The sequence below is a fragment of the Leucopleurus acutus genome, assembly GCF_964270905.1.
Source record: "Leucopleurus acutus genome assembly, chromosome: 12".
Lineage (NCBI taxonomy): Eukaryota > Metazoa > Chordata > Mammalia > Artiodactyla > Delphinidae > Leucopleurus > Leucopleurus acutus.
In genome coordinates this window covers 20,001,881-20,024,582 of record NC_139154.1, presented here as the reverse complement: position 1 = coordinate 20,024,582, position 22,702 = coordinate 20,001,881, and the positions used below count along the sequence as shown (strand labels likewise).

At 44.9% G+C, this 22,702-nt stretch overlaps 1 protein-coding gene across 1 annotated transcript in view; it reads left to right on the top strand.

The window, feature by feature from the left end:
• Nucleotides 1–1,114: 1,114 nt before the first annotated feature.
• AFF3 (ALF transcription elongation factor 3) overlaps nucleotides 1,115–22,702 on the top strand; it is a gene marked incomplete at both ends in the record, with an annotated part of 555,587 nt that continues 533,999 nt past the window's right edge. The window contains one exon of the mRNA XM_082851313.1: nucleotides 1,115–1,167. Within this exon, the coding sequence (XP_082707439.1) occupies nucleotides 1,115–1,167 (53 nt within the window). The remainder of the gene's footprint in view (nucleotides 1,168–22,702) is intronic.

Below are 22,702 nucleotides of genomic sequence, written 5' to 3'. Positions count from 1 at the left end.
AGACAATACGCCGCTCTCTAGACTTCCAGATAGGGCTGGAAGTTTGCATTCTACCCCCAGAGGCCTGTCACCCTTCCCTGAAAGAAACAGAAAGGAGGTGGGTGTCCAGGGTCCGGCCAGCTGAAGGACGGGAGGGGGGGGACCCCCACTGCAGGCCAAACTGGAGGTCCCGTCAGAAGAGGTTTCGTCCCTGATCCCCTTGATTTCACTTAACTTACTGGCTCCAGATATTTTAAACGGTTTGTTTACGGCGCTGCTGCAGGCTGCATCGCCAACTCTCTCCGCGCTGCGGGCGGCAGGGGCATCTCCTAGCACCCACCCAGGTCAGCAGCCACCTCATCACCCGGCCCGCGGGGGCACCCGGCCGCTCAGGGGCAGCCCGGGGCCCCCAAGAAGTGCGTACACCCGGGAGAGGCCGGGCGGGGCCGGGGCAGAAGATGCGGCAGGACGGGCGAGCTCCGCATCCCGGCCCTCTGGGCCGCCGCCCGCCCCTCGCCCCCGCTCGCCGGACCGCGCTGGGCGCCCCCGGGAGGCCAGGGTCGGCGGAGGGGGGACACTGGGGTCGCGGCGAGCTGGGCGGCGAGGCCTGCGAGCGGCCGGGACCCGGGGAGCGGCGCGGTGAGCGCAGGGGCGCGCGGGGCGGGCGCGGCGCGGGGCTCACGGCGCGCGCGCGTCTCGGCCTCGCCCGCGCACACGCGCCTCCCCGAGGAGAAAGGCGGGCGGGCGCGGAGCGGCGCGGCGGCGGCGGCGGCGGCGGCGGCTGCAGCGGGCCGGCCCGCCGCGAGGGCGGGAGGAGGGGCGGGCGCGGGGGGTGGGGGGCCGAGGCGGCGGCGGCGGCGGCGATCTCGCCGCTCTCTGCTGAGTGTGCCTGCGCGAGTCGGCGAGCGGGTGAGTGCGCCGGCCGCCGCCAGCAGCCCGGCCGGCCCAGAGGCGGGGAGGGGGGCGCCGGGAGCCTCGAGCCGGGAGCGGGCAGCGGGCGGGCGGGCGGGCGGCGGCCGCGCCGGAGCGGCCGGGATGCACCTTGAGCGGCGCCTTTCGTTGCAGCGCGCGGGCGGCCCGAGCCTCAGCGGCGGCGGCGACGACGGCGGCGGCGGCGGCGCTGACACCTCCCACCATGGACAGCTTCGACTTAGCCCTGCTCCAGGAATGGGACCTCGAGTCGCTGTGGTGAGTCCCCGTGCCGGCCGGGCGGGCGCGAGCCAGCGAGCGAGCGAGCGAGCGGCGGGGGGCGACCGCGGCGGCCCGCGCGCTCTCACCTGGGCGGGGGGCTCGGGCGACCGGCCGCCGTGGGGGCGGGGTGGGTCGGGGGCGGCCGCCGCGCCGGCTCCTTCCCGCCTCCCTCGAGGGGTGGCCGGGCCGCCCGCCTGTCTTCTCGCCTCCCTTTCCCGTCCCCTCCCCCCGGTGCTGCCCGCCCCAGTCCGGGGGCCGGTGATCTGGGGAGCCGGGGGCAGAGCGCAATCGTGAAGAGAAAAGGAACCGATTTCTAGAACGTGTCACTAATGCCGGGGGATCCACCCCTCGGCCCCCCGGCCCCTCTCACCTCCCTTCCCTCCATTCGCGCCCCCTCCTCTTCTCCGAGGGCCCCCGGTTCACACCAGCGACCCTCTGGAGTTGTGGCCGCTGCGTAGTGCCCTTAGAGGATGCTCCAGCCTCCTGCCTGTCTGCACCGGGTCTTGGCGGCCGCATCCTTTCTGTCTCTCAACACCCGAGATGGAAAGTGAACCCGAGGGCAGGGGGCGAGTGCTTCTCCGTGCGGGAATTCTGAGGCCCTGGCCCTGGGAGACTCATTTCCTCGAGGTTCGCAATCCCTTTGAGCCCTTTCTTCACACCCCGCCTGGCCACAGTTACACTCCTCCTGTCCCCGCTCCAGCTCACCGACGCCCCGTGTATCCCTTTATTCCGCGCTCAAAGCTCGCAGCCTGGGGAGCGGGAGGCTGTGGAAGAGCCCTCGGGGTTCTGTGGCTCGGGGTTCTCATATTGAGGAGCTACTGTAGGTAAAGCGCCGCTGGAAGCAGTTTAATTCTAGTTGCGGGTGTGTTAAAAATCCCATTGGCTGTTTCCACATCCCTCTTATCCACCCCCCGCCCCCCGTCCACCCCCCCCCCTCCCCAATCTCCTAAATGTTTCCAACCAGCCCTATTCAGGTGGTAAAATTACCGCCTGCATATTCCTGGATGAACTTGTGTTATGTTTAATATTTACGGGAATGAACATCTGTGGAACAAGCATATTAACTGCATTCTGTTCTTCCCCTGGTAATCGCTTATTGTAGAGCTGAGGTTTGGTTCCCCCCCCCCCCCGTTTTTCTTTAATTCAGTAAAGAGTTAACATGTGTCTAAAACTGCAAGTGGTGTGCACATGAATATGCAGTGTGCAGTTTTAAAGCTAAACTGCCTTTTGATTTACAGATCGTATACAATATGTGGAAATGTGTGTATTTTCCATGCTGCAGGCTTCCAGTGACTGATCTGTCTAAAGCCAGGTGTAACTAACTAAACTGGACACAAAGCTAGTGCATTATCGAGCAGTTTCTTATGAAAAGATCCCAGGATGAGTAAGTACAGCTTGCTCTGCATAATGCTGGTGCCTATAAAATACACAAGGATGGGCCCTAATGTAATAAAACTTTTATACATTACACTGGAAACTTCAAAGAGCCAGTGTAGAAAGAATATGAAACACGTTATTACTCTATAAAAGTCGCTAATTACTGTGTTGTTGCTGCTGGGGTTATTTCAGCCTTTCATTTACAGATACCTATTACTTTACAGGTTTAGACTGAGACATGTTGGTTTCTGGCACAAATTCAGTAGGTTTGCAGGTAGAAACTGTGCTTTAAAATTGACTTTTGCTTTTAAAAGTCACATTTTCAGTCAAAAGGAAGAACTTTTTGTTTCAGCAGGTTTTTAGGCTGCTTGTCTGCTTGCTGACTCAAAACTGAAGCCCTCATGACTTTTACGAGTGATATTTTGAAATTATCAGCTGTAATCTGTGGCTTTTCCAGCACAGGCCTGAGCTGTCTTTCCCTCTGCATCTTTAGTTCCCAGCTGGGTTACCTGGAGCACAGTTACATAATAAACGCCTGTTGAATTGACTTGAAATTTACATTAGCTACAGTACTTTTGTTATTTAAAAAAAAATTAAAGCATTTTTAAGAAGCTACTGTACATGCAGTCAGATTTTGATCAATCCATCAGTTTGTCTTTGGCTTATGAAACTGTGCAGGATTTCTTGCTTACAATATAATAGGACAGTTTGGCTTGACTGAGGGAGTGTTTCTAGTTTGCAGATGTAGAATTTACATCTTCTAAGAGCTTATATATGTCTCATCAGTTAAAGATAAACCAAACTCTTTGAGTATGCATTTCTAACCCGGACATTTTCTCAGTCATGGATGAAGTTTTTGGGTGGTATTTTCTAACTCAATTTTATGGTTGACTTTATAAGTTTTTAAGATTATGGCTTGGTTTTAAGCTTATAGGTGACCCCAAATAACTAACATTTGAGTGCTTTCTGTGGGTCAAACATTTTCATATCCATTGTTTTCTTATTTGAATCTTATAACAATCCCAGAAGTGGTAAGTGGTAGTAGTCCCATTTTACAGACAAGGAAATGGAGGCTTTGAACTGCAAAATGACTTTACTGAGACCATAAAACAAATGACAGTGGAATTTTTAAACTAACATTTACCAAATACTTAGCCAGACTCTGTTCTAAGTACAATGCATGTACTTTAGAATGTTTTAACTCTGTTCTAGTACATTACGTGTCTTAGTTCATTTAATCTTCACAGCAACCTTAGGAAACAAGCAATAACTATTGTTATTCCCATTTTACAGAAATTGAGTGTGGGGAAGATCAGGTGACCTGCCCAAGGTCACACATCTAGAAGTGGAGAAGCCATATTCGAACCTAGCATTAATTTCAAAACTCAGTTTTCTGACTTCAAATCCAGCGTATTTTCTATAGTATTGCAGATGTATTCCCAGTTTATGAGCGCAGCTTTGAAATTAATTACAAAACAAAACCTTGATGGACTGGAAATTAAGGTTCTGCTAAAATATAAAAGAAAGAGAAGGTCAGAGCCCTTAATTATATTAATTTAAAATTAAAGATTTGGAAACAATACCATGATTTAGGAAATTACGTCTGCTGCCCTACTTGAATTAACTTCTAAAATGTATATAAATTTAAAATAGAGACTACTAAAAACTTCTTTCTTTAATTCCTTTTAGAAGAACACTTCTCTTTGTTGGGGGGGGGGGAGGTACAGATGAATGGCAAAGGAAAATGGTATTTTAACAAACAATTTTTTCTCATTGGTGGGCATCGTTTTCCAAAAAAACAAATTGCAGTTTGTTAGTTGTGACTGTGGCTTTGAATCTGAGCTAGCTTAGTCTAGTGGTCACTGGAAGTGTCCCCGAATGACTGTATAGACAACACGAAGAGAAAAGCTCAGTAGTATTGAATTTGATCTCCTCTGCTTCCTTGCACACCCTTACCCCTCCTTCTTTGCCCTCCAGAAACTCCCATACTTATTTTTCAAGGTGGAGGGGGAGATTTTGAGCCGGAATTATCCAGATGGCTGTTTCAACTTTTCTTTTCAGCCACGCCTTAAAATTGAGAAGGGTTGCCCTAATTCCCACCTCTAATTCCACTTCCCATTTCTGGTTTGAAGTACGAATGAAGAATTTGGAACAAGGTGGAGGTATTCATTCTATACCCGGCTCCCTAGTTTCATTCAGTAGAGCCGAATCCCTGAAGAGCTGGGGATTCAGTAAGTTTACGTGGGCGGGTGACCAGAGGAGCAGGACCCCTCCTCAAACTCCTCCTCCATCCCCTTGGCTGCTCTTTCTGTTCTCCACCAGCTTTTGATCAGCTGCTGGGCATGTGCGCCCTTCCTCAGGGCCTTTAAAATAATGACCATCCCTTTGAACAGGGTAACAGTTGCTTTCATTTATTCACTTAACAAATTTTATTGATCATCTCTTAAATACAAGACCTCATGCTGGTTGCCACAGCGGATACAGAGAAGAGTAAACCATGGGCTGTGCGTGTTATTGTCTAGTGGGGATAAGACAAATACACAAGTATAAAAATGTTTCAGCACTGGTGATTCAGAAGTGAAAAGGACCATATTTGGGACTGGGGTGGGTGGTGGAGGAGGGAAAGAGGAAAAATCGAGTTAAAAAAAAAAAAAGGGCTTCCGTGGAAAAGGTGGCCTTTGAACTAAGCCTTGGAAGATGAATGGGATTTTTACAGACGGTGGGGGTGGGGTATTGAGAGGACATAGCGGCATCTTTGGGCAAAGAAAGAACTGGAACAAAGGCTTTCATGGTGTCTCTGAAAGATCCTTTTATGAATCATGGTGGAATTACCTATACCAAATATTTTAAAGATGCAGAACTTTGTAATCATGAGGTGGTTTCAGTGAATGAGAAAAGCTTTCCATGGTGAACTTGGTCAAAATTGTTTTTAATCTCCCTTAAATACAGACACATGTTAGTTACTGGGGAGAAAGTCTGTTGAAATAAAATAGTAAATATTCAGATCCCTCTCTACTACTCCCCCGCCCCATCGCCCCATAGCTTCACATAGCCCAGAATCCATTTACTTTTGTTCCAGGAGACATTATACTTTATATTCTTTCAAAGTGGAACCTTTGAAGTTGTAATAAGTGGATTGTATCATACTCACCAATTTGTTCAATTCAGTAAGCATTCATAGAGCGTTAGGCATCCCTCTAGGTTAGGTACCAGAGAGCGGTAGCTTTCGAACGTTTTATACTATGACTCACAGTAACCAGTATGTTTAACATTGCAACCCACCACATCATTTGTGTGCACACAGACTCATAACTGAAACAAGTGTCATGAAATAACACTTATCCGTATTATGGGAGGTGTACTTTGATATTTTCTATTCTATTTTTTTTAAAATTCCCCATCCATGGATTGAAACCTGTAGTTTAGGGGAAAAAAGAAACTGTAGCGACGCATAGGAAACAGAGCGTTTGCGAGTAACTTGTAGGAGAATAAGCCGTCCACATCCATATCTGCTGTACAAAGCTGACGCTGCCCATTTGAGGGGGAGGAGGGCGCATCCTGTTGGGAGGGGAAGAGACCTTTAGGGCTGAGAGGCCTGTGAAACGCCTCTTGGAGAAGTGGACTTTCAGAAAGAGAAAATAGAAAGGAGGAAAGTCCATGTGGAGCGAAGGCCGTGGCTAGAAATAAGGAGGAAATAAAGCGTGGAGCTCGTTGGGTGAAGATGAAGTTATTAACTAACTCAGGGGGAAGGTGTACTGCACTCCTGTGGGGGGAAGGGGAGCCAGGTGGAGACACTAACAACTTCGTCTCCAGTAGTGCCTGCTGACCCACCTGGTTCTCTGCAAGTCAGTCGCCTTCTTCCAGGCCTCCTTAGGCTCCCCGGGGTAGAGTCAGACAACTGCCCGGATCCCTATTCTTGACCCTTATTAGCCCTTCCCTCTATCCCCAACAAAGCAAACATTTTAAGGCCCACCCCTATGCCTTTCATCAGCCCGTAGGGGTGAAAGAAGTTTGCCAGAACACGGAGCTTAGGAGAGACGCACCTGGGGCCCATCACCTTCACTGGGCGTGGCCTGAGCGCCGGGCGTCCTGGAGCCCATAGGTCTAGCCCCGTTGGCCCCGCTCGTTCTCATTGGCCCGAAGTGGTGGACTGGTTGGCTGCGGTGGCCATCATTGGCCGAGAGCCCCAGAACACGCCCACCGCGTGGCAAAGGGCTTCCCCAGGTGCAGGGATGAGAATGTTTCCAGCAGAGTGGCTTCCAGGGCCAGGGCGGGAGGGCTGCCTCCGTGAAGGGGCTGATGGCCATCGTGGAGGAGGTAAGGAGGTGTGGATGGGGAGCAGTGAAGTGCTGGGGGCCGGGAGCTGAGGCGTGCCTCCACTTGTGGTACCGTGGGTGGTGTGTTTCGGAAAAAGCTGGCGGGGGATTTGTTAATTCAGGTCATCGAGGTTGAGGGCTCAAGCTCTCAAGCTCGGTGTCAGGATATAACAGGGAGGATGCGCGCTGGCTGTGCAGATGAGTTTTAACCAAGTGCCTTTTGATGACGATGAACATGAGTATTGTGTGTGGGGAAATAATTCTTTCCTGTGTTCCAGAGTCTCTTGTGAAAATGTAGGAGGCTTATAAAATGCTGAAAATCTATTTCGGGAGAATGTCCCTGTGAACCAGAATGGGTCTAATCTATGCCACTTTAAATTTAGCACCTTGAACAAGGCCCTTTGGCATAATATTGGTTAAAGTAACAGTCAAATTAAGAAGAAAAACCTCTGAAAATGAAATGCAAGATCTTTTTTTCCTGTGTAAATGGAATTTTCAACCTGGAATAAGTTTGCCTGTTTAAATTTTCTTTATTTTGGGAGTAAAGTCTTGGGGACAAAATCAAGGACATAAAAGACGATTTTAAATATCATTTAGTGGTAACATAACGTTTGCTTGTTTTGTTTCAAAGTGAAATCCATAAAACTTATTTTCAGTGTTGCCTGTTCTCTTTTGTTTGGGAATTTAATTGAGGTTTCTGAATTCAGTTGGCTGCAGCCTCCCTTTCTGTTTGGCCCTGGGCAGCTCACCATCTCTCTCATTTCCTATTCTCAGTCTTGGCTTCATCACTTATAAAACAACAGCACTTATACTGGCCTACCTCATAAGGTTGTGATGTTAAGTAATAAAAGTGTCCGTTGCTTTGTGAACGCCAAATGCAGTTCTTTTATACCCTTTGCTTCCTTCAGAACGTCTCTTTATCATAAACAAGGAAGGATGCAGAAAGGTCACGTTGGGTCAGGTCATCCATCTGGTGCTGAGTTCTGTTCCTGGTAATGGGACCCAGGGACATTTTTGAGTAGAGGCTGGTAGTTTTTCTTAGTTGTACGTCATAGTTGAGAAGACAAATGTGTCCTTACTTACGGTTGTACTAGTAACAAATGTAGATATATTAACCATTACATAATCGTTGATGTTTCACCAAGAATGTATTGAATTACCACCCATTGCATCAAATGACTTCATTTGGCTCTGTGGGTCTCATTAAATTATGTCAGGCTAATCATAATTTAGCTTCAACAGAAACAAAATAACACAGTTATACCAGGATGAGAGGATACCACACTATCCAAGAAACTTAATGGGTTTAGTCTATGGAAACTAACACCTGGGGATGTGACAGAGGCCCCCGAGTGTTTCCAGGTGTTTTGCTGGGTTGCCCAAGGATATAAGTCAGTCAGTGGGTGTGAGGTTATCTAACAGCGGTGTGACAAGGCTGTCTCAGAGGGTAACAATGACCTGTCCGTAGAGGCTGTAGACCCCCTGCCAGGGACTTCGTAGAAAGAGCTTTCCAGAGTAAGTGGGCCAGCAGCAAGAAGTTATCCCTGAGTCCTTCCAGCTTCAGGAGTCTATGATCATGCCCATCACAGGGGAGCAGGAATCAGAGAGAGCCAGAGTCATTAATTGTATTCACTTGTGTGTTTTCCCCTCTGCAATTTCTCCACTCACATGTGGAGAAAGGCGTGGGAGGGTACTTAGGCTTCTTCACGTAATTTCTTCTCAGGAGGCTCCTTGTTAGCCGAGGTAAACAACAGTGACTGTAATTTGGAGACCATGCTATCACAGCAACTCAGTTTAGAGTTACATGCTTAACTTGAGCTGAAATAATTTTCTTTTTCTTTTTTTTTTTATGACAGGAAATTAGTTTCCAAAAATCCTCTGGAGTGCTGCAATACGCGTCTGTTAGTCTTAGTTAAATTTTTCTTGTCGTACCTGCAATTTTTACCTGAGTTATGAGGTGACAGACCAAATTTTCCGTCAATGTTCATTGAAATGTTAATTAGTTACCTGGCAGTTTAGACAGAAAAAGGCTTTACTCTAGTGGATCGTCACCAATTCTGGGAAATAATCTGTTTTGTTTTCAAATGTCAAAATATATTTGTTTTTCTTTAAAATGTATTTTGAGAGGAAGAAAAGACTTAGGGCTTAGAAAACAGTTTTGAAAATAAAGGTCCATATGCTTACCTAGCACTCAGGCCAGCGTTTCTCAAACTTTAACGTGCATCCAGGTAACTTAGGGATCTTGATAAGATACAGATTCTGATTTAATAGGTCCAGGGTAGGGCTATGATTCTGCATTTTTAACCAGCTCCCAGGTATAACTGCTGGTCCATAGACAAAACCTTGAGTAGCAAGAATTAAAAGGATAAAAATTCCTTTGAAAAGAAGCTCTTTAAAAATTCCTCATCTTCTTCTTTTTATTTTGAGGAGGCTTTGTATGATAACATGATAATTCCACAGTGCCAGGAGGTTACATTTCGATGCAGCATTTATTTTATTTTCGTGAGTCTTTCTAATACAATTTTGATGAGTGAGGGGGTGGTTAATTGTATCCTACTGGGGATATAGTGGGAAATAAACATAAAAACCTAAGTAAACAAAGTTTGTAATAAATAGGCTAATCACTTTTTATAGCTTTACAGTTCTTGTCAGCCCTTCAGAGACGGAGTCCTCCTTCTTCAGGAGCCAGTGCCGAGAGTAACTGGATTCAGAGTCTTAGAAACACTCTGGATTTGTCGGGAATCTCACAAGCACTCCTGTAGGTGCCCAGGACTCAGACCAAATGTCCCCGTTCTCTTTGGCAGGGAACTGAGGGTAGGGTGGGGCAGGGAGGTGGCAGTGGTGGGAGAGGGGGGTAACTATTTTGCAGAATTACTGCACTACCCTGTGGCCATAGCTGCAAATTGCAACTTTCCCAGCGTCCTAAAAGAAATTGCAGCTCAGCTCCTGGTGGAACCCATGGGGGGCTCAGAGCCTCCGATGGGGACCTTCTCTCCCAGCGCTGCCGGCCACCTCTCCCTCTTCCCCACCACGGAGTGCCCCGAGTCCCTCAGGTGGTCAGACTTAGCTGCAGTTTCCATGTTTAATTTCCATTCCTACTTCATTAGAAGAATAAGTGCAGATGGGACTGATTATGTGAGTAAATACAGCGCGGTTGACTTTGTGCTGTGAGATTGGCGGGAAGTTTATTTACTTTATCTTCTTAATGGGGGGGGTGTGTGTGTGCGCGCACGCGCTCGCGCGCACACACATTTCCATTCTCTGAGATAGGCATGGAAGACTGTGGCTGCTAAGAGCAAGATAGGTTGGGCTTACACAGTTGTGACCATTTCAGATTGGGAAAACAGAGCTGACTCTTAAGGAACGATAGTGACTCCTTTAAATCTTGCAGCCTCAGGGCACATGTGAACCCACAGAGGAAGTGTTCGCAATAGGTTTTTAGCCTGTTTGGTGCAATACTTTGCATTTGTGCTTTTAGTGGCTGTGATATTGCCTTCTACCTCATAATCCATTATGTTATCTGACTAATTGTGTTTAACCATTTCGTGCAATAGGCGATGTTGCATTCCATGTAACTTTTCTTTCTGACTGGGAACAGGTGAGAGGGAAACTCTTGCCCTCAAGCATGGAGATAGATCAGACCCATTGTAAGGAAAGCATGTGTTTGGTTATTGCTTTGGTTTGTACTGGTGTCAGTGTCATCAAATTAATGTTTTTTCTCTCACACTGGAGAAAACACTGTTTATTGACCCTCAGTAATGATACAGACAACGGAATAGTCAGGTGATTTGCACAACTTCCCCCCACAGGGGTCTCTCAGAGTTAGTGGTTTTCTGTTGGGGCGTAAGAAGGCACACCCAAGAGTTCCTTCAGAACAAAAGAGCAACTGCTGGCCGTCAGCTAAATTCTGAACTTTGTTATTCAGAATTGGGGCTTGACTGAGGAGATAGGCTGTCAACATGGCCCAGCTAGCTCCCTTTCATACCAGCCATACTCCACGGCAGGGAGCCCTTTGGTGTCATTTCTCAGAGTTGCCGAGGAGGAAAGCGCTGTTGGAGGTTGAGGGCTTTCCAGGCTGAGGGGCAGGTGTCTCCACGGGCCATGGACTCTGCAGTTCACTGAAATAGAGGCTCTGGGTCCGGAATGGGTTGGTTCCTCCACTTTCTGAAACGTGCTGTTTCGCCGCTCTCCTGGTCCATAGCAGTGGTGGAAATGAGGATTCCCTGGACAAGAGGGTGTAGCTTTAGAGACACGCGGAACGAACTGTGTTAAGCTGCCTGTCATCCTGAGGAGGCAGGCTGCAGCACCAGCGTACTGCTGATGGGGAGAGCACACTACTTCAGCTAACATCCGAATGCAGCAGCCTTCCGTCTTTGGTGGAAGGTCCAATGCTTTACTGTATTACCCTGGTATACCAGTTGGAAGCCTGGCTGTGTAAGTCCAGGCTGAAGCCTTCACCTGGCTCCCGTTGTTCGGGCTCAGGTTGGGGTGAGGCAGGAAGGCCCATGCTATTCCTGAGCGCCCCGATCATCTGCTGCTCGTGTTATTTGGAGCTCAGCACAGGTGTTGCTTGCAGGGCTGAGTCCTTCTCAGAAGAACTGTCCGTGTGCCGGAGGGGGCCGCTCAGCTGGAACCACGTGGACTCTCCCATTTGTGTTTTTTCCACTAAAGATAGATCCTTCCCTAGAATATGGCTTGGCTTCTGAGAACTAAATCTTTGGGGTGACTTTCCTTTAGAGTGTGTGTTTGTTTTTCGATAAGTAGAGTATTAAACTTATTATTCTCATTGATACCTGAGAAAAGCATACGTGTATATCTATACTTATATATATATAATAATTACTTATAGATAATATATTTAATATTATAATAATGTATATAATATATATAAATAATAAGTATGTAAACTTATTCTCAGTGATACCTGAGAAAAGTATCTTCTGGGAAAGCGGTGAATTTTACCTACCACCTGGCCCTTCCCCCAACCGCTGCAACTTGAATTAAAACGCCAAGGCTGAGTTAACAAGTTCTGAGTATGGAAATTAAATATTTATCATCGAAAAAGGGAGGGAGTATGGTATTTCCGTTTCTAATATTTAGGTAGAAAATTAGTTACGTAAGTTAATTTCGGTTCTTTACTGTTACCCCTCAGCAGGACAAAAATAATATTTTAGTGTCCTGAAATATTACATACAATAATGTGACACAGTATGGATGCCTTCAGCTGCTCTTCATAAGCCTCCTTTTCTAGATTTATAGGTTTCTGGGTTGAGATGAGCAACTACTTATTAAGCCAGACGCAGAAGTAAATGCCACATTTTTAGCCCTCGGTGTCTGTGTGCAAGCCTCAGACAGATTCTTTCAAATAATCTCAGTAGGTTTTTTACCTGCCCTAATAGGGAATCCTGCGGAGTGCATAAAAGGATACCCTGTCCATTGTGGAGTTTTAGGGAAGATTTCCTGGGGAACGTGACATTCGATTTGAGTTTTCAAGGGTGAGCAGGAGTTAGGCTAGGAGTCGGGGAGCAGGGTGTGTGCCAGGTGCAACAATGTAAGCAAGGGCAAAGAGGTGCAAAATAGCATGTCGCGATGGTAGCGGCGACAAATTCAGGCAGGTTGTGGGTCTGAAGCATTCCAGGTAGGCAGCAGCAGGAGAGGCGTTTGGAGTGTGGAGGGCCTTGCGTGGCATTCCGAGGAGCCTGGACATTGTCCCTTAGGTGACGGCCTGCCGTTTGAACAGGGGAACAAAATGGTCACACTTGCATTTTATTATTTCTGGAAGGCATTTGACATGGGTGAGTCTGGTGGCTGTGATGGGCCACGTCTGGAGGATCAGGTCAGGCAGGGAGGATGGAGGGAAGGGGATGACTAGAAAAGTGTGTAGGGCAGCGGACCCCAACCTTTTGGGCACCAGGGACCGGTTTCATGGAAGACAATTTTTCCATGGACCTGGGGTGGGGGGTGATGGTTTCGGGATGATTCGAGCGCATTACATTTATTGTGCACTTTATTTCTATTACTGTTACATTGTAGCATATAATGAAATAAGTATACAACTCACAGTAATGCTGACAGGAGGCGGAGCTCAGGCGGTAACGCGAGCGATGGGGAGCGGCTGTAAACACAGAAGAAGCTTCGCTCGCTAGCCCGCTGCTCACCTCCTGCTGTGCGGCCGGATTCCTAACAGGGGTTTGCGGCCCGGGGCTTGGGAACCCCTGGTGTAGGAGACAACACTGGAAAACTTGCTGACTGGTTGGGGGAATGAGGGAGGGTGAGGGGCCAAAGGTGCTTCCAGGCTGTTGAGGTTGTGTGATGAGGTAGGGAGTATAGGAGGAGGGGCGAGCTGACTGGGGAAGGATGGAGTGTTTAGATTTTACAGGGTTCCATTTGGAACGCCTGTGGGCCGTGCAGGTCGAGTTGCCTGCAGGAAGTTTGCTGTATGGTAGTGACCTTTAGGAAGAAGGAGAGGACAGAAATAAAGATTTGGGAGTTGTCAGCATACATAGTGACAGCCATGAGATGGGGCAAGATGATCCAGTAAGAGTGAGGAGGGAGCACATGGGCTGAGGACCCACAGGGGCAGTGGGAGGGAAGGCAGCCCGTGCAGAGAGGTGGAGCCAGAAGAGAGGGGTCCACAGTCGACTGCTTTATCTTTTATTTTATTGAAGTATAGTTGATTTCCAGTGTTGTGTTAATTCCTGCTGTACAGCAAAGGGATTCAGTTATATCAATACATATGTATTTATATATATATATATATATACATATAGATGTGTGTGTGTGTGTGTATATGTATGTATATATATACTTTTTCCTTCTGGTTTATTACAGCATGTTGAATATAGTTGTCTGGGCTATGCAGTAAGACCTCCTTTTTTCCCCACTGTGTATGTACTAGTTTGCACCTGCTGACCCCAGACTCCCAGTCTGTCCTTCCTCACCCACTCCCCACCATGGTCAGCTGCTTTAGAGCACTCTCCTTGAGGAGGGCAGTGGGAGTGAAGGAGACTGAATTCTCTTGCTGCGGAGGGGAGGGAGGGAGGGGGTGAGCTCAGGGAGGAAGGTCTCAGAGAAGGGCAGGGGCCGGCCGGCCTGGGAGGGGAGGAAGAACGCAAGGTGGTTCCAGATGTCCAAACGTGGGGGGCAGCGGAGACTTAAAAAATCCCTATGAGAAATGGGAGTTTCAGAGAATGGAACCACTGAGAAGAGGATAGTATCAAATATTAGACTCAAAACAGTAAATTATGTGTTTCATAGGTATTTTTGAAAAACTGACTAAGTTAGCGTAAACCTGTGTCAGATTCTCTGTCTGTAATTTAATTAGAGTGTTCTTAGAAGTAATTTTGATTCAGAAGGAATTGGATGAGGCTACATTGTCAGGAAAAAATTAGTGGACTTTTCTCATTGTGGACTGTTGAAAATGGATTTTTAGAAACGTTTTCAAACACACAAGACTGACAGAGTCAGGTGCCCCAGGATGTTGCTCTGACATTTAATGGCAGGATCTCCTTAGAAGGGCACTCAGCCCATCTGGCCTCAGAGCTTCTTAGTGTTTCTTACATATCACAAAGTGTAGCGAGCCCTTTACATGAACTACATCTCATTTAATCTTCCTAACCTGTGAGGCGGGTTCTGTTATTCCCCATTTTATAGAGAAGGAAACAAAGGTATAGAGTACCTTGCCCAAAGTCCCACAGCCAGTGCAGGCAGAGCTGAGGTTTTAGCGCAGGCGGTCTGGCTCAAGAGTCCTTCCCTGTGGCCACCATCCTATCAGAAGTATCTTGGTGTCTCTCAGTAACAGAATTATAGGGCATGGGTTCTGAGGTCCTTTCCAATCTTAAAATATTTGTGATTTATACATATATGCACGTATGTGTGTGTGGTCTCCAACAGGTGCAATGGGTACAATGTTTACTGTCAGCTTTTTAATCCTGGATGAATAATACACTGGGTCCAAGTTATTGTGTATTTCAGACTAGTGGAATTCTATTCGAACAGGCTTTCCTGTGCAAGGATTGTCTGCAATTCACTGTCATTTTAGGTACTGCTCTTTTTGTCAGTATTTCAAATGTATAAAAATTTTGTATACTCATAAAACCACTAATTTGACAAGTTTTATGGATGAAGAAAATGGTTGCGACTGTTCACCACAGCTGGTCCAATCGACCCCAACACCTAAATGTAACTTTATTAATCACAATAATGATGGTGCAGCGCTCAAATTAGTAAAACTACCAGATGAAAATAATCTGAAACTGTTTGCGAGGTGATTCTTTTTCATGCAGATTTTCTTGCAGTTTCTTCTTAGTTTCTACATAAAGACAAACTGTCTCTTCTAGGTATGTGACTGCTTCTATAAGAAGTGTTACTTTGATGACATGGAAGGAGTAAAGAGGCTTAATTTGTGTCACGAGATATTTGGGTGAAGTAACAGTAATAGATTCTTGGCTTAAGAAATTGTGACATGTTGAAACAGATGACAAAAATAACTTTAAATGTCTTCTTTAAAAATCCTTGAATAAGACAATTTAAATGTTAAGGAGAAAAATCTGCCTGGCTGACGAAATTCTAGAACGATGCCATTTGATACCGGGAAGGGCAGGGGGTTTGGAGCCAGCATGCAATGGGTCCTGACTGCCATATACTAGGTGTGCTACCTTAGACTAGTAACCTAACCTCTCTCAGTTTCCCAGCCTCAGCTTCTTCATGTATAAAATGGAGGTAATAATGCCTGTGCCACTGACTTGCTATGCAGATTAAATGAGATAATATGCATAAATAGCCCAGCACATAGTAGGTCCTCAAAAAGCGGTAACTTTATTAATTCTTTTTTCCCTTCTCATGCTTACTTAATGTTTTTGATTAGCAGTTGTATTCAATGACTGTATCCATTCTGTGGCTGAAAAGATATTTAAAAGCATTTATGAGTCAGTGTTTCGGTTTGTATCTTTTGAAAAAATTTTTTTAGCTGATATCTTTTTTTCCCCAAAGGTGTGGGCTTGTGTTTATTTAATGACTGCAGAACACAGGTATAGAAGATGGTCTCTAATACTTTCTCGTCTTGAGAGCAAGGATTCCTTCTTGTGACTCCACAGGGCTAATATAATGAGCCCTGTGCATTGTAGCTGTGAAGAATTACCTATTTTTAAAATTTATTATGTGTATTTTAATTAAAATAGAAAACAGTTAAAACCAGAACTTCAAAATTGGTGAAGCAATTATATTATTGTTCAGTTTAGGTGGACTTAGGAGTAATGAGTTTTGATAGCCCAAATGGCAAACTTTCTATTCATTCTTTTCCGTCAGAACCAAACTGAGGTCATTATATTATTTCAGATGGATGACTATACCTTGACCTCATATCTGTACTTTGGTCCATACCCATATGCTTGCTCCCCAGTCTCTGGACATAGAATGACCCCAGATTCTCCAGTGGGATGACAGCTCCTTGTGGTCTTGGTACAGTGACCCTACGTCATGTAGTTATCGTTTTTATAGACTTCTGATTTGGCTGCTTTCTCTTCTCTTGATTCCCTTCTTCTCTCATCTATGCATTAATTGCTGATACAGAACATAGGATAGCTTTGCATCAAATTGCTTGATTCTGGCAAACCTGGAGCTGAGTCATCACATATTTCTTTCATACTGAAATGTGAAATCAGCCTCCCCTAGGGGTTGTTTATGACATCTGTTAGGTTTATCTACCTACAGATAAGTTAAAATGGCAAAGTGGGTTAAACGTTATGGTCGCAGTTTGTAATAGCCAGCTTTTGTCAGGTGATGCTGTAGTAACAAAACACCCCCCAGATCTCAGTGGCTTACAGTTGCAAAGGGTAGTTGTCCATGTTATGTGGCAGTTGAAGGTCAGCTGTGCTCTAGTGTCTTTTTCATTGTCAGACCCAGGCTGACAGAGTGCACTATTTTGAAATATGCCATCCTCTTGGTGGAGGGGACAAAAGAGCTTTTGCTGGGTGTGGCATACGTCATATGGTTCCCATTTCACTGGCTTAATAAGTCATAAGCTCAAGACTTATATTAGTAGGGAGGGAAACTATCTTTCTTTTCCAAAGCAGTACTACAAGTCACATGCCAACCAGCAGGGATGCGTATCCTCTTAAAGGGAGGGCAATGAAAAATGGAAAACGATGATACAGTCTGCTGTGTACTTAACGTGTGTGTGTGTGTGTGTGTGTGTGTGTGTGTGTGTGTGTGTGTGTATATACATTTAATCAGTGTTTTTAGGTTAAAGAAATATAACAAGATTCAAAAAAGAGCTTGCAGAACTGTCTGGTCGCATATTCTTTTATAATATATATTATAGAAGATTTCTGTCTTTTGGCCTGTGGTTTTATTTTTACCGGAATTTATCACCTCTTGAATTTTCACTGCAAAAAAAGGGACAGATGAAGAGCCTTGGTGAAATGTTTCCATCCAAAGGACCAAAGCTTCTGTGTGATAGGCTCACAAGATTAGAGCAATTGTTTTTAAAAGTATGTGTTTATTTAACATTTCATCTGTAAATAATTTGCCTTCGCCATGTATAAAAGAATACTATTATTCAGTTATTATGTCCTGATTCTTAAATTAATAACTTGACTTTGCTTATCACTGATTAGAAGCAAATTGTAAATGAGGGGCAAAATCCATATACATTGGAAGGGAATCAGGCAATAAACTATCTGCTTTACAGAAAAAAAAGTCTCATTAATGTTTTCTTTAACTGAAGCCTTACGTATAACTTGAGCCTCGTTTTGATGTTTAAAAAAAATTTAAGCAACAAAAGAAGATGAGTGAACCTACACATACATAGGGAACGATAATTAACCATTGATGTGAATTAATGAATGTGTGTTTATTGAGGTCCTAAGGTAGACGGTGTGAAAGGAATTTCCTGGAACTTAGCAGGACCTCTCAGAGCTTGGTCTTACCCCGAGCCCAGTTTATTCCTCACAGATTTTAGAGTAGGCAGGGTCTGTATTCAAATCTTCAGAGAAGAACTTTCTGAAACATAGGACAGTTTTCCTTTCTGTGTGTGTTTGGTTTATGTTACGTAAGGAGCATGCTCAATATTATTAGAATAAGATACCCCTTCTATGTTAATTCTAATGAAATTGAAGAAAGAAAGAAAGTCCACACCAATATTGTGAAGTGCTTAATAGTATTTAAAATCTCTGGGAGACTGGGCCAAAGTGAAAATATAAACTTAACAAGTGGAAATGTAGTCATTACTTTGTATGAGCATCAAGATGCAATATTTTGAACAGATGGCAACTGCTATGCAGTACTTTGAAGAAGGCCCATTAGAAGAGAATTAAAACGTGAGCACATTAGTGCTCTTCAGCGGGCCTAGCACATGATCTTTTGTTGCTTCAAAATCTTTTCTAATTCTCATCACTTAACCTTCTTGGCTATATGAGCAAAAGTATCTATCCCTTCACATTTTCTAGAAGTGTGTGTATACCAGGAAACATTTCTCTTAAGTATCATAGATCGTTTAAAAAGCCAAAGTAAATCCTGAATTTTATATGTCTACATCTCAGGCTGAGATTAATGAAAATAAAAGAGCAACCTTTTTGGTTGCTAAAAATTATTTAGTGATGGAAACATGGATCACTGATATTTTTTCTTTATTATGTTTTTTGTATGTTGATATTTTTTCTGCAACCTTGCTGAATGTATTCATTCATGCTAATAGTTGTGTAACGGTGTGTACGTGTGTGTGTGTGTGTTCCTTCAGAGTTTGTATATGCAAGATCAGCTCACCTGCAAATAGAGATAGTTTTGCTTTTTCCTTTCCAATCTGGATGCCTTTTATTTCTTTTTCTTGCTTGATTGGTCTGTTGGAAGCCCCAGTACAATGTTGAATAGCAGTGGTGAGAGTGGATATCCTTGACTTGTTCCCAATCTTAAGGGGAAAGCTTTCAGTTATACACTATTAAGTATGATGTTGTCTGTGGGTTTTCATAGATGCCTTTTGTCAGGTTGAGGAAGTTCCTTTCTATTCCTAGTTTGCTGAGTGTTAGTATCATGAAAGAGTGTTTGGTTTTGTCAGAGGCTTTTTCTGCATCTATTGAGCTGATCCTGTGAATTTTGTCCTTTATTCTGTTAATGTGATTTATTGCATTGGCTGGTTTTTGTATGTTGAACCAACCTTGCATTCCCAGAATATCTCACTTGGTTATGGTGTATAATTCTTTTGTACATTGCTGGATTCATTTTGCTAGTATTTTGTTGAATGATTTTTAAAAAAACAAATTTTCTGTTTATTCTTTATTATTAGAAGCTCATGAGTACTGGTGAGAAAAATGAAGGTACATGACTTCCCAGTGGAAATATGGAAGCTTCCTTTCTGTTCATACTCTTGATGACTGTCCTTTAAGTGATGATCAGATTTCAAAATACGCCTACCTGAGTACTCAAGTTCAGAAACTTTTACGTGATGGTTATCTGAAGAATTTTACCTTGAAACTTGCTTAAGAAATTCCCACGTAATGTTATTTCTTACATGACACGTTCAAATTTTAGGTCCTGACCTTGTGAACATCATCACTCAATTTTTGTTTAAGCTTAGTTTTCTAATCAGGAAACAGGAAAATGAGCAAGTGAAACATGGTATGTGAATGTGCTCTTAAGATATTATGTGATGCTAAGAGAGAATTACTTATATTTATATAAGTATGTAAATATAATTATTTAGCACAGGGTTCACAAACTCAAATACCTTTAAGGACCAAGAAGACCCAGTAATTGTCTGAAACAGTCACACAGTTGGATGTGACGAGGCCTGTGGCTAGCTGGAAGCTCTGCCACCTTGTTTCAGTGCCTTCAGATTCAAAGTAAAACAAACAAAATAACGTGGAGAAAACAAACCAACCCCCTCACTGACCTGGCCAGACATCACACATCTTCCTCCTCTGTGGGACCCCTGACATAGGGAGTCAGCGACAGAGTGTGAATCCTGGGCATCTCCCACCGTGGAGAAGGTTCGTAACCTCTCTGTTTCATTTGCTCATTTATAAAAATGCAGATAACGTGCGCCTTGCCTGCCCCAAGGGCTGTTGTGAGAGGCTGAAACGGCACAACTTGTGAAAATGACCAGAAAACTATCAGGCCTGTATAAAAGTGAGGAATATTGTTGGTTCTCTGCCTCTATAAGTCTTAGCTTTCCAGTGAAGATGCTTTTCTTGTTGAGAAGAAGCCATAGCCAGACATTGGAAAACTCCAAAAGACCCGGTAGAAAAGTCCCCTTTCAATAGCAGGAGATTGGTGTAATAGATGCAAAGCCCATTCGATATGTTTACTGGACTTGACCTGCATTATCCTGTTGTCGTTGCAGTAAAAAGAACTGTGGTCTTGTTTTTCTCACCATTACTTTCTCTGAGACGTGGATTCTTTTGACGGTACAGCAGCATGGTTCATGATGCTCACAAAGCAGAGATGGTATCTGTAAGGATTTTCTGTGGTTTCCTTAGCAAATAAACAGAAAGTCAGAACTTACGCTTTCTTAGTATTCTAGTGTTTGAGAGAGAGAGTTCCACAGTTCTAGGACAGCAGTGAATCGAGTGCTGATATCTTGAAGCTTCTGTAGGAGGCTCTTCGGGAGCAAAAGGTGTAACTCGTAGGTCGGCATCTGCACAAGCTTTGCCGAGTAGCCCAGCCACGGCAGTGTCAGTCTCTTCAGTCGGCAGGGCACGGTCATCGTGGCTCATGGTTGTGTTTTTTAAGCTCCTACTAGGCACGAGACACTCAGAAGAGGTCATGGGGCCTCTGCTCTGAAGACGCATGAAGTCTGGTTGGAGAGAAACCAGTATCCACGACGTAGCTCTAGAAGCTGGACTCACAGGCTGTGAGCTCTGTCCGACTTGAGACTTGGAGATCATCTCTCTAGCCCAGTTCCCTCTTTTTACAGCGGAGAGAACTGTACCTGTAACAAAATGTTAATATCTGTGGCATAGTCCAGGGGTTCTCAAGTCTTGCTGTCTCCCAGAATCACGTAGGGATTCAAGAGTCTCTGGGGTGGGTGACCAGAGATTTATACTGGGGTACAAAAGACCCATAGTCTTGGGCGATTCTGGCGTAGCCAGTTTGCTTAATGGATTTGGGAATGGGAACAGTCAGGCCGTGAGTGGTTTTGGAGTTTAGGGTATAGAAATCTCAGTGAAAGGCCAAAGAGCCTGATGGAGGACTTGCATGTTTGGGAAGCGTGGACTGGAATCTTCTGGGATAGGGGAGCCGTAAGGGGAGGGCGTGGAGACTGGGAGTGGCGTGAAATAAGGTGGTGAGAAAGATGTTTACGTCACGCGAGCCTCTGGGATAGCAAGGGGCTGAAGGGGATTTGCTCTGACAAAGAGCTGTGATATCCTCAAGACATTCTGATGTCACTTTAACTTTGTATGTGTAAGGTTTTAAGAAAGTATTTGATTGCATTACAAGTAATTCTGCAAACCTGAATTCATTGTATTTGACTAAGCATAATTTTTTTCCAGTTATCATTAGTGTCATGGTTAATACAGTTGTCCTTTGGTATCCATGGGGGATTGGTTCCAGAACGCCTGAGGATGCCAAAATCCACGGATGCTCAAATCCTTCTATAAAATGGCATAGTAGGTCGGCCTCCATATCTGTGAGTTCCATGTCCACGGATCCCGGGTTGGTTGACTGAGTGTCTGCGGAACCCGCGGACACATAAGGTGGCCTGTATCTTCGATGCCTTCCCCAAATTGGTTTTAGACTGACACTGATAATTTTGTGTGCTTAGTTGCTGTATTTCTTGGCAATAAAGTAATTGATATGCAGTGTGCTAATAAACGTCTGCATAAAAGAAGTGTACTATGGACAGTGAAAACATGAGCATTTATAAACTGTCCTTTGAAAATCGTTTTATTTCCTCAAGAAAGTGAGACATCTTGATGACATTTTAAATATTAACTAAGATGCATGATATTGGACAATATCTATACAAATCCTTCATAATAAATTAATGTATCTAACCAGTGTGTATAGTAAGAACCAATTTCCTTCTTTTGTAGAAAATCTGTCCAGTTTATATTTATGTATATTTTATAGCCATATTCGTTTCACTGTCAAAATGTTGAGTATATATATATATATATATATATATATATATATTTTGTACTGAAACACTTCCCCCTGGTGCGTGAGTTGGTGGAGGGCAGGAATCACATAGTGATGCTGGAGAGCGCGGCTGCAGACCAGGTGGTCTGAGTTCTGCCGCCCGTGCTGCTGCTTGCTGGCCATGAAGGACTATTTTGTCAACCGTGAACTCTTAAAAAGAATTACACCCACCGCAACGGATTGCTGTCAGGGTTAAATGAGTTAAGATGCGTAAAGTGCTTTGAGGTTATCCAGTTAAGGCCCCTCATTGTACACATCGAAGAATCTGCGGCTTATTCTAAGAGCTTGCTCAGGTCGCTAGGTAGTGAACCTGGACCAGAACCCAGACCACCTGATTCCCAGGTGAGGAGAGAAAAGAAGAGTCAATAGGGAGGGTGGGAGGGAGGGAGACGCAGAGGGAAGAGATATGGGGATGTATGTATATGTACAGCTGATTCACTTTGTTATACAGCAGAAACTAACACACCATTGTAAAGCAATTATAGTCCAATAAAGATGTTAAAAAAAAAGAGTTCTCTCTGCAGCACTCTCTTCATTGTCTGTCACTTGGTCTGACTCCCTCCCTCCTCTGCTCCCTCCTCTCCTCCACCCCCATCTCTCTCTTTCTGTCTCTCCCCTGCCCCATCTCTCTCTCTGCATGCTTATCCCACTCTCCCCCCATCTCTCTCTCCAATCCCATTCTTCCTCTCTTAGCCTTGTAACCT